This window comes from Lasiosphaeria miniovina (genome assembly GCF_030549165.1).
Source record: "Lasiosphaeria miniovina strain SMH2392-1A chromosome Unknown B0T26scaffold_1, whole genome shotgun sequence".
Classification (NCBI taxonomy): Eukaryota; Fungi; Ascomycota; class Sordariomycetes; order Sordariales; family Lasiosphaeriaceae; genus Lasiosphaeria; species Lasiosphaeria miniovina.
In genome coordinates, this window is record NW_026848220.1 from 6,958,538 (window position 1) to 6,973,257 (window position 14,720).

At 54.8% G+C, this 14,720-nt stretch overlaps 4 protein-coding genes across 4 annotated transcripts; 1 reads left to right on the plus strand and 3 right to left on the minus strand.

Annotated features, from left to right (window-relative positions):
- The first annotated feature begins 666 nt into the window (after positions 1–666).
- On the plus strand, positions 667–4,077 carry B0T26DRAFT_89958 (uncharacterized protein). The gene is made up of 4 exons (XM_060448143.1): positions 667–978; positions 1,038–1,181; positions 1,264–1,277; positions 1,331–4,077. The coding sequence occupies exons 1-4, from the start codon at positions 940–942 to the stop codon at positions 3,597–3,599; spliced, it is 2,466 nt and encodes an 821-aa protein (XP_060303853.1). The 5' UTR covers positions 667–939; the 3' UTR covers positions 3,600–4,077.
- A 607-nt stretch (positions 4,078–4,684) lies between these two features.
- B0T26DRAFT_746812 (Yos1-like protein) lies at positions 4,685–5,383 on the minus strand (the record flags this gene model as incomplete). The annotated part of the gene is made up of 4 exons (XM_060444747.1): positions 4,685–4,740; positions 4,842–4,949; positions 5,163–5,222; positions 5,356–5,383. The coding sequence occupies 4 exons, from the start codon at positions 5,381–5,383 to the stop codon at positions 4,685–4,687; spliced, it is 252 nt and encodes an 83-aa protein (XP_060303854.1).
- Positions 5,384–6,017: 634 nt separating this feature from the next.
- On the minus strand, positions 6,018–6,670 carry B0T26DRAFT_89941 (uncharacterized protein). The gene is made up of 2 exons (XM_060448142.1): positions 6,298–6,670; positions 6,018–6,129 (listed from the first exon to the last, which is right to left on the minus strand). Exon 1 carries the CDS (start codon positions 6,587–6,589, stop codon positions 6,332–6,334), a length of 258 nt encoding a protein of 85 aa, XP_060303855.1. The 5' UTR covers positions 6,590–6,670; the 3' UTR covers positions 6,018–6,129; positions 6,298–6,331.
- B0T26DRAFT_89789 (adenylate cyclase-like protein) lies at positions 6,671–13,922 on the minus strand. Its single transcript, XM_060448141.1, has 4 exons — positions 13,551–13,922; positions 12,521–13,268; positions 7,003–12,381; positions 6,671–6,920 (listed from the first exon to the last, which is right to left on the minus strand). Exons 1-4 carry the CDS (start codon positions 13,772–13,774, stop codon positions 6,708–6,710), a joined length of 6,564 nt encoding a protein of 2,187 aa, XP_060303856.1. The 5' UTR covers positions 13,775–13,922; the 3' UTR covers positions 6,671–6,707.
- Positions 13,923–14,720: the final 798 nt, after the last annotated feature.

The following is a 14,720-nucleotide window of genomic DNA, read 5'->3' on the forward strand; positions in this document are numbered from 1 at the left end:
ATTAGTTCCAATTCAAGGCCATAGGGTATGCTGCAACCCGACTGCCTTAGAAGAAGGGTTGAGACAAGTGAGTGGCGCAACATCCGTGTGGGTGCCAGTGGCGCGTTTGGGCCCACACCCCACGACGGCGCCATTCTGGAAACGATGGGTTTCGATGGGGTCTTACGGAGTACCTACGGGGACCGTACGGGGTTACAGTCGGGTGTACTTGGCAATATTGACATGCAAAGTACGGTACGGGAACTACCACCTGCATGGCCATTCATTCATTCATTGCAAAGCGAACGACCCTCCTCCTTCCTCGCTTACTCGCACGCACGCACGCACATACCTACACGCTCGCCCGCCACAGCACAGCTGTGGTTGTCTGCTTCCAGCTTGTTTCTGGCTTGATTGTGTCCAGTCCGCTCTTTTGCAACAAGTATCGATAGCTTGACCAGATCAGTGGCCACCGTACCATACCTACCAGGTACTGTACATGTCCAGTACTAGTCAGGTTGGACCCCGGAATTCCTAAGTCCGCCATCTGCTTCAAGTTCTATTCTTGGCGACGCCACTCGACCGACGGCTGCGAGCACAGCCCAGACGAGACAGACTAGGTCGCACAATACATACCGGGCAGAGCTACCAGGCATCGCCGATTGAAGCGCCTGTCCGACTATTGCGCCGCAGTCGCGCGTCATTGCCGTTATCAACGAGATTGGCGAGCCCTCTTGCTTTCTGCCGGTCCATTCTCCCCCTAGACCTCCTCCAGACGACGTATCGAGCTACTCTCGCGCTCCAACCTTTGCGAATGGTAGAAGGCATCGCGCTTGTCGCCGTAACACGCCCGAAGCGTGCCTTGCGCTTCACCTCTCCGACCTCACCAGCGCCGGCCCGACGCCATCACCCGCGCTTGCCCAGTTTTGCGCTGGCGGGCCGCGAACCTCGACGCTCGCCATGGCGGGATTTTTCAATAAGCTCAAGGGCGCTGGCACTGTATGTAGTTGGGTTGCCGAGACAGTCCTGCCGCCAACTGCTAACACTCCCCTCCTCAGGGAATCTCTAAAGCCGACAGCAACTCCGCGCCCAAGAATAAGAAGGAGGAGCCTGCGCCGGAGCTGACGCCCCTCGAGAAGCTCCTCCAGAATGCGGGGCCCGTTCGAGAGGACGGCAGTGACAAGTTCTTTGGCTTAGAAAACGTGAGCAATGCGCCCTAGGGACGCCCGCTCGCCCACTGCAAGCAATGCATGCGCACGCAGCTAACATAGTTTGTCCGCATAGTTTGGGAACACATGGTATGCCTAACTCCTACCACCAACAGCAGAGTCGCGTCTTAACTGGGAAATAGCTATTGCAACTCTATCGTCCAGGCCCTATACTACTCGGAACCCTTTCGGGAGAATGTCGTCCGATATCCGCCCTTCACACCCTCGGATACACCCGACGGAAAACCCAGAAAAGTTAATGTTTCAATACGGGCTCCGGTCCAGGCGAATGCGAATGGGGCTGCTGGAGGTGCGGGCAAAGGGCAAAAGCCCGCAACATCTGCCCAGGCGATAAAGCAAAGGCAGGCTGTGAACGGCCAGGCCCTCCCCGGGCAGCCTGTGCGACCCGAGGATAGGCCCGAGTCGCCAGAGTACAAAAAGAAACAGTCCATGATTAGGGGCCCCGTGCTGGAGCTCGCCCAGGAGAACCCCGATGCTTATGGGATGGAGGAGTGTACTTTTACGGGGCTCAAGGATATCTTCACGGCCCTGATCGAAAGCAACACCAGAACAGGCGTGCTTAGCCCCCAGCGGTTTTTGGACATTTTCAAGCGCGATAACGAGCTGTTCCGCAATTCACAGCACCAGGATGCCCACGAATTCTACGGCCTCGTCCTTAACGATGTCATCGCAAACGTGGAAGCTAATGCAAAGCGTATGCAAGAAAGGGACGAAAGCAGGAACAAGGACGGCCTGGCCCAGTCAGTGCATAGTGCGTTAGGCGCGTCGACTGCTTTGCAGAGCAAGGCCGAGTCCGGCACTCGGACTCCCGGGACAGGCTGGGTTCACGACATCTTTGAGGGCGTGCTAGTATCAGAAACTCGGTGCCTCACTTGCGAGACGGCATCACAGAGAGACGAGACGTTCTTGGATCTTTCAATAGATCTTGAGGAGCACTCGTCCGTGACGTCGTGCTTGCAGAATTTCTCCGCCGAGGAAATGCTATGTGAGAGGAACAAGTTCCACTGCGACCACTGCGGCGGGCTACAAGAGGCGGAAAAGCGAATGAAGATCAAGAAACTACCCAAGGTTCTGGCCTTGCATCTCAAGCGATTTAAGTACACAGAGGACTACAGCCGGCTCCAGAAGCTTTTCCATCGAGTCGTGTACCCATACCACCTGCGCATGTTCAACACGACGGACGATGCTGCCGACCCGGACAGGATGTACGAGTTGTACGCTGTGGTTATCCATATTGGTGGTAATGCCTACCACGGCCATTATGTATCAGTCATCAAGACAAAAGACCGAGGATGGCTGCTATTTGACGACGAGATGGTTGAGCCCGTCGACAAGCATTTTGTTAGAAATTTCTTCGGCGACAAGCCGGGAATGGCGTGTGCTTACGTCTTGTTCTACCAGGAGGTAGAGTTTGATAAGGTACGGGAAGAAATGGACGCTGAAGGACCAGAAGAAGTGAGGTTGGCCAGCCAAAAGGCCGACGTGGCCCTTGGGACTACGGAGCAAACAAACGGAACAGCCACAGTCCCTCTTTCGAAACTCAACACGCAACCCTTGCCACCCCTTGACGAGGGCCACGATGCAATGCCAACCTTGGGTCACGCCCAGTCGGCCCCGGGCGATATTGCCAGCACTGTTCCACTACCATTATCGCCGGTCCAGCCAGACCAAAGCGAAATACACCCGCTGGTGGCGGCACCGCCTCCTGCTCCAGCGGCTATGACGGCAGCAGACGAAGCGGCTACCATTCCGCCAAAGTCAAAGGATGACAAGCTGCGGGATAAGAAGGAACAGAAAGCCCAGGAGAAGGCTCGTAAAGCGGCCGAGAAGGAGCAGGCTCGGATTGCCGAAAAACAACGTTTCGAAAAGCAGGCTAAGATTCGAGAGGCACAGAAAAGCGAACAAGAGCAGCTGCAAAAGGCTCTCCAGGAGAGCAAGTTGCTGGCAGCTGAAGACGGGAAGAAGCGAAAGAAGGAGACTGCCGACTCGGTACCCGAGGTAGGGAGCTATGAAAAGCCCTCGGGATTTCTCAACCGCGCGAGCCGGGGTAGCAAGTCCATGACACGAAAAAGTCTGGCGTTTTTGAATAAAGGGGGGGATAAGGGCGACAAGGACAAGGAAAAGGAAAAAGAAAAAGATAAGGCTAGCGACAGGAGCGACAGGAGCGACAAGGGCGAGAGCAGTAGCGTTGCTGCGTCGTCTTCTGCTGCTGCTCCTACAGAGGGATTCTTTCAACGAAATGGCGGCAGCCACTCGCCGACCCAGCCGCAGACACAAGAAAAGGGGCCCGAGACTGCGGCTCCTGACAAAGACAAGCCCGACAAGCATCCCCTCAAGGAACGCTTCAGCTTCGGTCTCGGGAAGAAGAAGAGCAGCAAGTTCCTGTCTTAGTCGGCCAGGCAATATTGGTGTTTTTTGGCGGATGCGGATACCAGTTGATGAAAACACTTGTCATTATTTTTATGTCTCATGGGCGTGCCCTGGGCCTCCTTCTTTCCCATTTCTTCGATGTCCATATTTCTTTCAAAACATGATACGCGCGCGTGAGAAGCCCTTTACCCCTTCTTGTAAAAACAAAAGCTTAGACAAAGTCGGTTAATTGTTATGGAGATGATGGGGAAAAGAAGGAAGGACATGAGAAGTATCAAAAAACGGTCTAATGGGACAGTGGGTATGAGAGCGAGGACACAGCGACTGTCTGTTGTACTATACGAATCTCACCTACCTAGAGACGGGAGACGGTGACATTCGAAGGGCTATGCTTTGTTTATGCCACGAGGCAGGTATATTTGTTAGCGCTTTTCTGGCTGTAATTGCACCGCGAGCGAGCATTTGGAGAGCGTCGAGGAGCAAGCACATTTGGGGATACGAGATTCGAAGGCGGGCACTGTCGCCATCAGGCGGTTAAGAGTAAAATACCTATGTACAAGTATTGTACGTAGAAGGTGTACGAAAGTCGGTGTCGTGATAATATGGGCAGCTACCAATTCATCTACCTCTCTTGCATCCGTATGAACTGTGAATAATAGGAGATGAAAGCTCAGTGCGGTTTTATCCCACAACCCTTATCGAACGTCCTTCATATCGTATAGAGCAAGCCGTTAGGCCTGGGTTTCTCTTCAGTTTTCTTTTTCTATAAGTACACAGTAGACCAGCCATGGTGAGAAACAAGCAAAACGCACGACAATCTTAAAACTTGTTCACTTTCTTCTGAACCTCTTTACTCCGCAACCCTCTAGTGTCCGGGCAACGCTAACACTGAATGCATTCACTGACAGGCCAGCCGGCCGTCTCTGCTCAAGGTTCCCATCATTGTTTCTCCTCATAATTACCAACGCCGAAACGCGAACACGTCCCCAGAGCCAAGAATAACCCCAATGCTATCTAGGGTTCACACCTTAACCTCATGTTCCACTCTCCTAGCCATTTACTTCTGCGAAGTGAATTCGCCCACAGCTCAACTATCCCTCCTCCTTTTAGCCAAGCACAAGCTCATAGACTATGATCAACGTGTTGATTACGATCAGGGGTACTATATACCGTGCAGGCGAGTCAGTCGTCTGCTGGCAGCTTACACACACAGACGGGGAAGAAAGAAGTTAGACATGTCCACTGCTTCGGGGCGGTTCTTACTCCTCATAAGCGTTCGTACGCTGGCAATCAGGTTGATGATCTTGGCCTTGACGCTGGCGTCGGCGCTCTGGCCGAAGGCGGGGTCATATGACGAAGGGGAGAGGTTGACTGGCAAAGTAACAAGGTGGTCGGCGATGTTAGCAATGACTCTCTCTTTCTCTTTGGACTCTTATTTGCCCGGGGGGTGGGGGGTAGGGAAGGGCTCAAGTCCTTGCTCGACGTTGCTTCCAGCCAGGCAGGCGCCATAACGCGCAGTGCAGCTCGCATAGGAAGCGAAACAAGCCCCGGGAGGAATCAAAGGATGAAGGGCAATAAACGTACTGCGCGCAAGAAAGCGGTCCTCGGACAGGATGGCGATGGCGTTGATGAGGAGGCAGGTGACTATTCATTGCCCACGTCAGTTATTTGTCCCAGTCCAGGCCAGCACATAACACCCCCTCGTCCTCGTCTGCAGAGCGCCATGCTATATGCGCGAATGTCTAAGTGCTGGAAACAATCCCCGTTATTTACGTACTGTAGATCAGGTTCCCGAAGAGATACATCTCGACAGGACCGTGGTGCACGCACACGACGTGGGCGCGTGCCCTCTTTTTTCGTTACTTATTTTCCTATTCCCGTTCGCGATGCTTGTCACTAATTCAACGACGACGGCGATGATTGCGCTCGGCTCGTAGGTAGGCGCGAGGAAACAGCGTCTGTGCGGTCGTTGATTCCTTCTTTCCGTTCCGAAATCTGTCCGCCGATGTTTATGCTTTTCGCTTCGGAATAATGTGTACGCAGTTTAAGGTAGGAAAGGTTGTCGAGGGAAAAGCGAAATTGGCGGCGTCGCAAAAATATCCTCCCCTCTCTCTCTCTTCGCAGTGCGGTTTGTCGAAACTCGAAAACTACCTAGTTGTCGAGTTCGGAGCTTGCTTGCAGGTCGTTTCAATGTTTCCATCCCGCCCGCCAGCCCCACAGCGGCAAGGTCACTCTGTCCCAAAGCCACAGCTGTGGTAGCAACACATACGTAAGCTGATTGAGGGACAAGGTGTCCTATCAAAATTAGCAGACCCTAACCCTAGGGGCTAGTCGCCCCCCCTTTTTGACTAGATTGAATAAAGTATTCGCTACCAAAGCAAAGGACTAAACCAATATTGCTTTCGACTTCGCCCGTATTTGTAACCGCAGTCATGAACCATTTAGCATGTAGCCCCATTTAAGTATTCAAGTAGGCCCCAGCTATTCCACACTCTCGGCGCCTAACATAAAGAAGGAAGAAAGGGGCTAAATACGATCAAGATTGTTTTGACTACCTAGTTATTCATCCGTTAGAATGCAAACATATCCATGAGAGAACGTATAGTTATAGGAAGAGAAAATTATTTATATATATATATATATATATATGTGTGTGTGTGTGCGTGCGCAGGGCGAGTGAGAGAGTCAGAGAAAGTTTGAAAAAAAAAACCAGACGCACCGACTTCCCTTTCCCTTGCCATAAGCATATTTGATCACCCATTCCAACGAGGCCCAAAAACGGGCCATAATGAAAAAGAAAAGACGTGACCCCTCAACAAAAAAAATAAAAAATCCCATGTTGCCCCTGTCCATCCGTCTGGTCCGGAATAAGACAAATAGCTGCGCCAGTCAGGAAGAACATACCCAAAAAAGCATGTCCAAGGGTATACAGAAATCAGTAAACTCATGGTGCCAGAGAGAAAAGCTTGAAGACAAGAAAAGGAATCATTATAACAATAATAATACGTCATCGCGATGTCGCGTCGCGTGTTACTTTTTTCTCGTGCTGTCGTGACGTCCGAGCCCAGGCCCTCCCCACCCAAAAAAAGAGAGAACGAAATTCGAAAAGAAAATAGAAAGAAAAATGAATCATTCCTGCTCCGTGTCGCTACCATCAGTCCCATCTTCAATCTCCTCGACTTCTCGGAGCGGGCCATAGCGGGCCTTGTACTGCTGGAGTTCGGCGAGCTGAGCGGCGACGCTCGAGAGAACAGAAGTCATGGGAGCTCGTAGGTCGCTGAGCTGCGAGATGGCGCCGCCGCCAATGGCTAAATGGCGCATTGCGAGGGTAGAGATGCAGGTCTAGTTGACAGAGGTTAGCTTCCTACAACATAAACCGCCATGTCCTGCTCACACAGGCAGGGAAAAGCGAAAAAAAACGTACCTCAATCCGGCTAACTTGGTGCTCCATAAAGTTAACCAGGAACCGTTCTGTCACCTCTCCGCCTCTCTGTTTCATGCGCTCCAGGAGTTCTGTTTCTGGCGGCTGCAACCCTCGGCCGCTAAACTCCTCGAGCGTACTGCACAGCATCTCTAGGCGCAGCGCTACCCGCCAGAGTGCCCATATGTCCTCTGGGCTAAGTGACAGCTCGCTGCCGGGGCTTAGTACTGCTGGTTTCTGAACAACAAAAACGCCTACTGCCTGTGCCCTCTCATGCGCAGTGTGCTGGTCAATCCTGCCTGCGAGGACATGGGGATACAGCGAGTAGACGAATTCGGGGTTTTCGAGGCCTTTGAGCTTCTTCTCTCCCATGTCTTTCACTTCGAAACCCTGGCTGCTGAGGGACCGGAGCTCATTCCGGATGGCCTTGGCAAAATTGTCGTCATCGACTGCGTCCTCGGGCGTTGCCGAGGATTCCTGATAAGTCTCGAGGCAGCGCTGGATCTCCGAGATGAAATCCGACGATACAGCGATTTGGCCGCCATCAGCCACGGCACAGATGCGGCTGGCCTTGTTCACCATAGGGCCGTAGTAGTCCATGCGCCGAGTGACCGGATCGGGCTCGGCCAGGGGCTCACCCCAGTGGATGCCCATTCGCACCGACAAACCCCTAAAGATGAGCTTATTATCCCTATCAAAGGTCGGCTGGCAGCTGACCGAGTTGAGCATCTCGTTTGGCCAGGGTATTGTCAGCAGCTGCACCTGGACAGCAAAGCACCACAGCAGCGCTGAAGTCGCTGTAGGGAAAGAGACCATGAATGCGTCTCCTTCCGTCTTGACTTCGAACCCGCCAATGCGCCTGAGGTGGCGGCGCATGATCTCGTTGTGTAGCTTGATAGCCGACCTCATCGCGTCGGGGTATGTCTCCCAGAGCTGTGTTGAGTTCTTGATGTCCGTGAAGACGATTGAGATCAAGCCAGTCGGTGCGGGCACCTCGGCCTCGAGGCGCTGGAGGGTTGAGTCGAGCGGGCCTTCTCCTTTCACTCTCCTGCGCTGTTTAAATGGCTCTTCCACGGGCATCGAGAACCACGACATGCTCTGCCCTCTGTTCATTCGTGAACGCTCGTTCCGGCGCTTAAGGTCGGCAACGCTGATCATCATGACCATGATCTTGTTTGTTGAGCCGTACGCCATTGCAACATCCCGGAGTTTTTGGGCCGCACGCATCAGGTCCCCACGCACCGATCGGATAATGTCAACGACGAGCCCTGGCGGTAGAAACTCCCACAGGTCACGGGTCGCAATCAAGATCATTTCATCTTGTTCTCGGATCGTGGCATGCGTGATGTGTGGGGCAGCCTGCACGGCAGGCATCAGGTCCACGTAGCCAAAAGCCCTAGACACCTCGAGCAGATCGTTCAGCCGCCCATTGCGCGAGACCCATCCGCCGGCATCTCGAATGCGCGAGCGTTCATGGGGGTCTGCAGGATCGTGCTTCTTGGTCAGCATCCTGTGGGTGCCGTCCGTCTGGATGAGCATAGCCTGAGCGTCGCCCACATTGGCGACGTACAGCTCTTGGCTCTGAAGATACACAACGGTAGCGACACCGCCCGAGTTGAGGTCTTCCTTGCTAAGGACGACGGGGGCCGTCGAACCGCGATGCGACATCAGCGGTCTCTCTTCTGTATGCTGGATTGCAACCGTGACAAGGTCCTTGTTGAGCGCCAAGAAAGCCCGTCTCAGAGCATCCTCGGGAGTTTCTTCGAGACGCGTCTTTAGGGCCTTGAGCTCCATGGTGAAGATGTGACCAAAGTTCTCGTGCAGGTATTTGGCAATCTTAGAGCCACCACTGCTCAGCGCCTGTCCATCAAATAGACCAAGGAGAGTTTCCGTGTCAGATGAGTTGAAACGAGGCACCACAAGATCTATCGTCGAGAGATGCTCATTCTTGCCAAGCGTGTCAGCCATGCCGTACGGTAGGTGGCCGGCCAGCGAGCCAGACGTTCTGACACGGCGGTCTTCGCTTTGGTCGGGGATGCTGGGTTGTGTGAGGGTTACGTCCATCAGGCCTAGGACGCGGAGGTTGAGCAGGCGATTGAAGTCGGTATATTGCTCCCGGTTCTGCGCAACTGAGCCAGGAAATCCATTTTTTATTTCCAATCGCCTGTTCCCTGATAGGTTGAGGTACCTCAGATTGGGGTTGAGATTCCAGTTCCAATCATAGGGCACGTTAGCAATGTTGTATTTGAGATAGTTGCTTCCACAGTCCAGCACTGCGAGTTTCTTAGCCCTTGAGATGTCGGCAGGGAGATTGGTGAACTTGTTGTTATTGATGTGAAGCGTCTGCAGAAGACTGTATTCTTCGAGGTCGTCAACCGGCAAGCTGGTCAGTTCGTTGCCAGAGAGGTACAGCTCCACAAGTTGAGGCCAATTCTTGATAGAACCCTGCGGCATGTCATTGATATCATTATACGAGAGATTTAGGACTCGGAGCTCGGGGAGAAGGATGAGTTGGTCAAAAACGTCGTCGTCGAGCTGGTTGTCTGCAAGGTAGAGATTGCGGAGGGAGCCTGCAAACATACTAGTCAGGCGCTGGGAGAGGCCTGAATCCTTCCTAGAGGAATTTGTCGGCGTCATCATGCCGGCGCTACTGGCCGTCGTGCTCCTCGATATGACAGACGTCTTACGGCCGCCCTTCCCGTACACGGAGACCAAAGAGCTCTTCCTGTCAGGTCCGGCCGGTACGGGCGAAGGCCCAACGCTGAGGAGAGTACTAGAAGCCTGACTCGGCCGTCTAGACGAGTCCCCATTGAGCTCTTCCGCGCTCGGCGTTTGCGAAAGAAGCCCTAACGAGCCGCTCTTGCCGTTCAGCGAGCTTGATGAGTTGTTTGTCTCTGCGGGCTGCTGCGGCGGACGAGAGGCGGGCTTTGGGAAGTTTTCTAGGACGTTTGACGAGGCATTGAGCGTCTCGAGCTTCTTTGCCCACCAAATTTCCATTGGAAGCTTCCGGAGATTGTTCCCGCGGACATCCAGAACACGGAGCTCGGTCAGGCAGCCAATCTCCGGAGGAAGCTCACGGACCGAGTTGCTGGAGATGCTGAGGTGCTCCAGTCTCTTGAGATTGCCTATTTGGTTGGGCAGAGACACGAAATAGTTCTTGTCGAGGACCAGCCGCTCCAGACTTAGCATGTTGTTAAAGGACTCATCTATACTCGCCAGTTGGGCGTTGGACAGGTTGAGCACCTTAAGCGTCGGAACCGAGGATTTGATTTCAAACTTGGTAATCGGGTTGGAGTTCAGCTTGAGGCTCCGGATCCGCTCAAAGGTACCGTTGAACTGAGAGATTGCATTGTGGTCGGCAGCCAGGATTTCGAGCTTTGGAAGCTCCGAGATGATGTCAATACCTGTTATGGCGTTGAACTTGATGTCCAGCTCGCGAAGGCTGGACAGGTTCTTGACGGACTGAGGAAGAGAGCCAGACAACCGGTTATTGGTGATGACAAACTTCTCCAGACTTCGTAGCTTCCCAATGCTTTCGGGGAAGCTTCCAATCAGGTTAAAGCTCAGGTCCAGGTCAACAAGACTTTCGAGCTCGCAGAGAAATGCGGGGAATTTATCGAGGAAATTAGACGAAATGTTGAGTGTCCTCAGCGATCGGTAGGCGCCAAAATAAGGTGGCAGGTGGTTGAGACGGTTGTTGGCCAGGTTTAGCTTGAGAAGGCCGGTGAGACTGCCCAGCTCGGCATTCTCCAGCTGTTCAAGCCGATTGTTTGACACGTCTAGATATGTGAGCTTACTTGCGCGGCTGAGGCTCATGGGCAGCTTCCGGGCCTCGTTGTTATTGAATTTGATGTCGCGCAGGTTCTGGCAAGATTGGATGAAATCCCGGGGTAAGTCTAAAGACAGATTTCTCGACAAGTTGAGTGAGATGATCTCTGAGGCCTTGGAGTAAAGAGGAACCGGGATCGTGATTAGATTGCGCCCCGATAAGTCAACGTGGTTGAACTTGGTCATGCGTCCCAAGCCCAGGTCGTGCTTCGTGGCGTGGAAATCACTCTCCCTAGCCGAGAGAAACAGGAAGCGACAAAGGTAGCTATTGTCCTCGCGCCCAATCTCTTCTATCCTGTCTCGGTCCTCGTAGCCAATCTGCTGGAGCAGCCGCTTCTGCATCAGGAGCGGCCGCTCGGCGGCGCTCAGGACCCTGACCAGATCGTGCTTCTTGAGAATGATGTGGTAATTGTCGAGGCCGTCCGTCACGTACGATTTCTTCACGATCTGGGTGACGACATCTTGGACGGACGAATCCAGCGCCATCTGTAGCGTCGCGAATGTGCCATCCGACCTAAACACGCGGATACAGTAGTTGGTTAACTTCTCCTCCGGCCTGGGCGGGCTCCCTATGTCGTCGGCCTCGGGTACATGGGTCGAGACTTCGTCTCCTCGCCGAACTGCCCAGCTGTCTGGGGCATACCATGCACCGTTCGGACCTGTTGCCCCTGGGGGGGCTACTTGGCCCGGACCGGCTACACTGGGCTCTGCAATCTGCGGACCGCTAGGTTTCGAAGGAACAGCCTTCTCGGGTTCGACATGGTTGAGGAAGTCGGCGTCCATGGGGGTCAGCGGCAACGGCCTGCTGAGAATTCCCGTCATGTCGCTGAGGTTTGTGTCGAGATGGAACATAGTACCGCCATCATGCCTGTCTGTCGGGCCAATCTGCTCGTCGATGTCGTCGTGTTGCCTGTTGGAGCGGCTCTTCTTTGCAAATGGCAACTTGTTGAAGGTGACTTGGTGTGGAATCTTTGGTCTGGCACCGAGGCTATAAGCGTCACGAAACTCTGCCGCGCTTGCGGTTGGCCACTCGGGCTGGGCTGCTAGTCCTTCGACCCGAGGGAATTCTTGTCTAGACGGACGAGACTGAAGAGAGTGAGAGGACGGGGTGAGCTTCTTTAGAGACTGGTCTGAACTGTCGTCCTTGTCCTTGTTGCCCCTCCCACGCCAGCGATTAAGGAGGCCCTTCTTGTGATGCCCAGGCGATGTTTGCCCCTCGGCCGTCCCGTTTTTGGCGCCGCCCCAGCCATTGACACTGGGAGCCGGGCTCTGGGCCCGAGACCGGGAGCCATACATGGCAGTCGACCCGTTGCGCTCTTTAATGAGGCTGGTAGTGGAATCCTCCCGGCTGACGGATGGCCTCAGTGCCCTCGGGTCTTCGTTGCTCTTGTTATGCCTGTGGGAATGACCAGGCAGGTGGACAATAGAGTGCCCTGACCGTGAGGAGGACGATGTCTTTGGGGGGTTCTGCAAAGAGTTATCGGTCATGTAGCGATCACGGTCGGGACCACTGAGGATATCTCTGACAGGCGCTTCGCCATATCGCGCGATATCCTAGGAGCGCAGAGGTGTCAGTCAAGCAAAGAGAAACAAAGCCAAGTCAAGACAAGCTGAATCACAAACCCGGGCCCCCCGAAAGAAGAGACGGATTAAATGCAAAAAATGGGAAAAGGGAAAAAAGAAAAGCACCTACATCGGCTTCCTGGTACAAAAAGGGCACGACTTCCGGAGCCGGTACTGGTGTCCGTGGGCGCGAGGACGGGGAGGCGTCTCTAGCATGGTCAGTAGCATTGGAGTAGTTGCGATCGCGGTGTGTGCGGCCGTGACTGTAGGAGTGGGAGCGGTGCTCCTTCCCTGGGCCCGGTTGTGTGAGACTAGTCTCGGACGAGTCTCTTCCGGGGAACTCTTCGCCAAAAAAGCCCTGAAGCTTCCTGAAGCCGCCGCGCGTGCCACTAGTCCTGGATCCCTGGCTGCTCGCCGTGGTCGTGACGCTCGCAATCGACGGGCGTCGTTCATCGGTGAAGTAGGCAAAGTCGGGCGAATCGATGCTACCAGAGGTAGTCTGCGACGGGCGCGTCGTTGCGGGGCGAATGGCGGGGGATAGCTGGGACGTGACCGACAGATTGTCGGTCGAGTCGTTGTAGAAGCTGGTAGCGATGGCGCCCATGCTGGACGGGGTCGACGAGCCGCCGGAGCTCGCCATCCAGGGCGCGATCTGGCTGAGGGAGCCCGTGGCCGGGTTACTATGCTGGCTGCCATTGTGGGGATTTCGGCCGCCGCCCGGGTCGAGGATGGCCAGGTCGCGGCGGTAGCCTGTCAGGTCGCTCATTCTGTGCTCGCGCAAGGACGACGCATTGGAGGCGGCCGGCGAGGGCGACAGAGCGAGGCGCGGCGCGCCAGTCGAGGTTGGCGATACCTGGGACTCGGATTCTTTGAGGGATCTACAAGACGCGCAGGCGCAGGGTCAGAGACGCAGCCACTCGCTAGATTGTGGTGTCTAATCCGAGGGTCGGGTACGGAGGGAAGGCTAGAAACTGCGGCAATGGAGCAGGCAATCCAAGCGACCAAGCACGTCCAAAAGATGAACACTCGTTCGATTCGAATAGACGGGGTGACTGGCAACCGGACTTGGGCCCGGAAGCAAGGCAGGGGGGGTGTGGGTAGGGCAAGGCAGTCGAGGCTAGGTAAGGCCGGGCAGAGCAGCGGTGGTGGTGGGGACTCACCTTATGAGATTGCCATTCTCGTCCGTCTTCAGGCGCGACGGCGCGGCTCTTCGCGCGCCGTGCGAGGTAAATCGAGAGGCATTGCTGTCACCGCCAGGGCCGACGGCGGAGGATGGGCTGGTTGGCGTCAGGGGCAGCGGCTTCACCGTGATGCTAGATCGCGCGCTGTCGGTGCTGGAGCCCGTCATGGAGCTGAAGCGGGAGCCAGCTTCATTCCTGGTCATTGTCACCACCGCAGCAGCACCAACGCTGGAGCCGAAAGCGGGAACAAAGAACCTAAGCCAAGGGGCTGCCTAGGGGTCCACGGCCATTCCACGGTAGGGAGAGCCGCCGGGTGGGTTTTTCAGGTCATTGCCTGAGGTAATGTTGTTGCTCTAGGTCTCTGATCGATACAGACTCTCACACTGCGCAAGACGACAGTGATGCGATGATAGGACCAGGGCAGGGACGGGAGTTAGGGAGGAACCTAACCTTTGGTAGGTAAACTCAGCCGAGGACCAAGGTGGGCGAAAATAGCGACATGCCCTGCAGCCCGCTCAAACTAAGCGCACAGCGCCCACACAGCACCCGACGCCTACAACTTCACTGCACAACCTTAACCAACAGGAGTTGCAGGCCTGTGGGCGTGCAGGTGGCGGCGGGCGTGCGGGCGTGCGGGCGTGCGGGCGTGCGGGCAGAGGCCGGGTGGGTGGACTGTGCGGGACTGGAGGTGGGTGGTGTGGTGGGTGGGCATCCAGCCCGCCCGTGGAAACTTGAATGATCTACCCTGGGCTTCAAGGTTGCAGTCGGGGATTGGCGCGCACGGCTCGATTCTGGTGCCCATCCATGTCTCCTAAGAGCAATTGGAGCCTCCTGGGTTGGGGTGTTGCAACTTGCGGTGGCGTGGGGCCCGTTGGAAGAAGCCTGGGAGCTGGGCACTGGGCAGTCCACTCACAACACCTTGAGACGTTGAGATGAATCTGGACAGGGTTAGGCTCAAAAGTCATCCTGTACATAATCATAACCTCAGAGCACACAGAGCAAAGGGTGCACCTCTTTGGTCGATGAGATGGTATAAGTTACTACCTTACTGGATGGTTCTGGCTTACCCTTCACGCTGACCGGACTAACTAACTAACAACATTCATTTCTGTCTCGGGCCTTTTAAGCTGTAGGTCTAGGTGTTGTCTG

Bases quoted from the DNA above. Each gene is read 5' to 3' on its own strand.
- B0T26DRAFT_89958 (XM_060448143.1), top strand. From the start codon at position 940: ATGGCGGGATTTTTCAATAAGCTCAAGGGCGCTGGCACT. The intron at 979-1,037 runs GTATGTAGTTGG...TCCCCTCCTCAG, and splicing joins AGCTCAAGGGCGCTGGCACT to GGAATCTCTAAAGCCGACAG.
- B0T26DRAFT_89941 (XM_060448142.1), bottom strand. From the start codon at position 6,589: ATGACGTATTATTATTGTTATAATGATTCCTTTTCTTGTCTTCAAGCT.
- B0T26DRAFT_89789 (XM_060448141.1), bottom strand. From the start codon at position 13,774: ATGACCAGGAATGAAGCTGGCTCCCGCTTCAGCTCCATGACGGGCTCC. The intron at 13,269-13,550 runs GTGAGTCCCCAC...CGCGTCTTGTAG, and splicing joins GAGAATGGCAATCTCATAAG to ATCCCTCAAAGAATCCGAGT. The intron at 6,921-7,002 runs GTACGTTTTTTT...TCTGTCAACTAG, and splicing joins ACCAAGTTAGCCGGATTGAG to ACCTGCATCTCTACCCTCGC.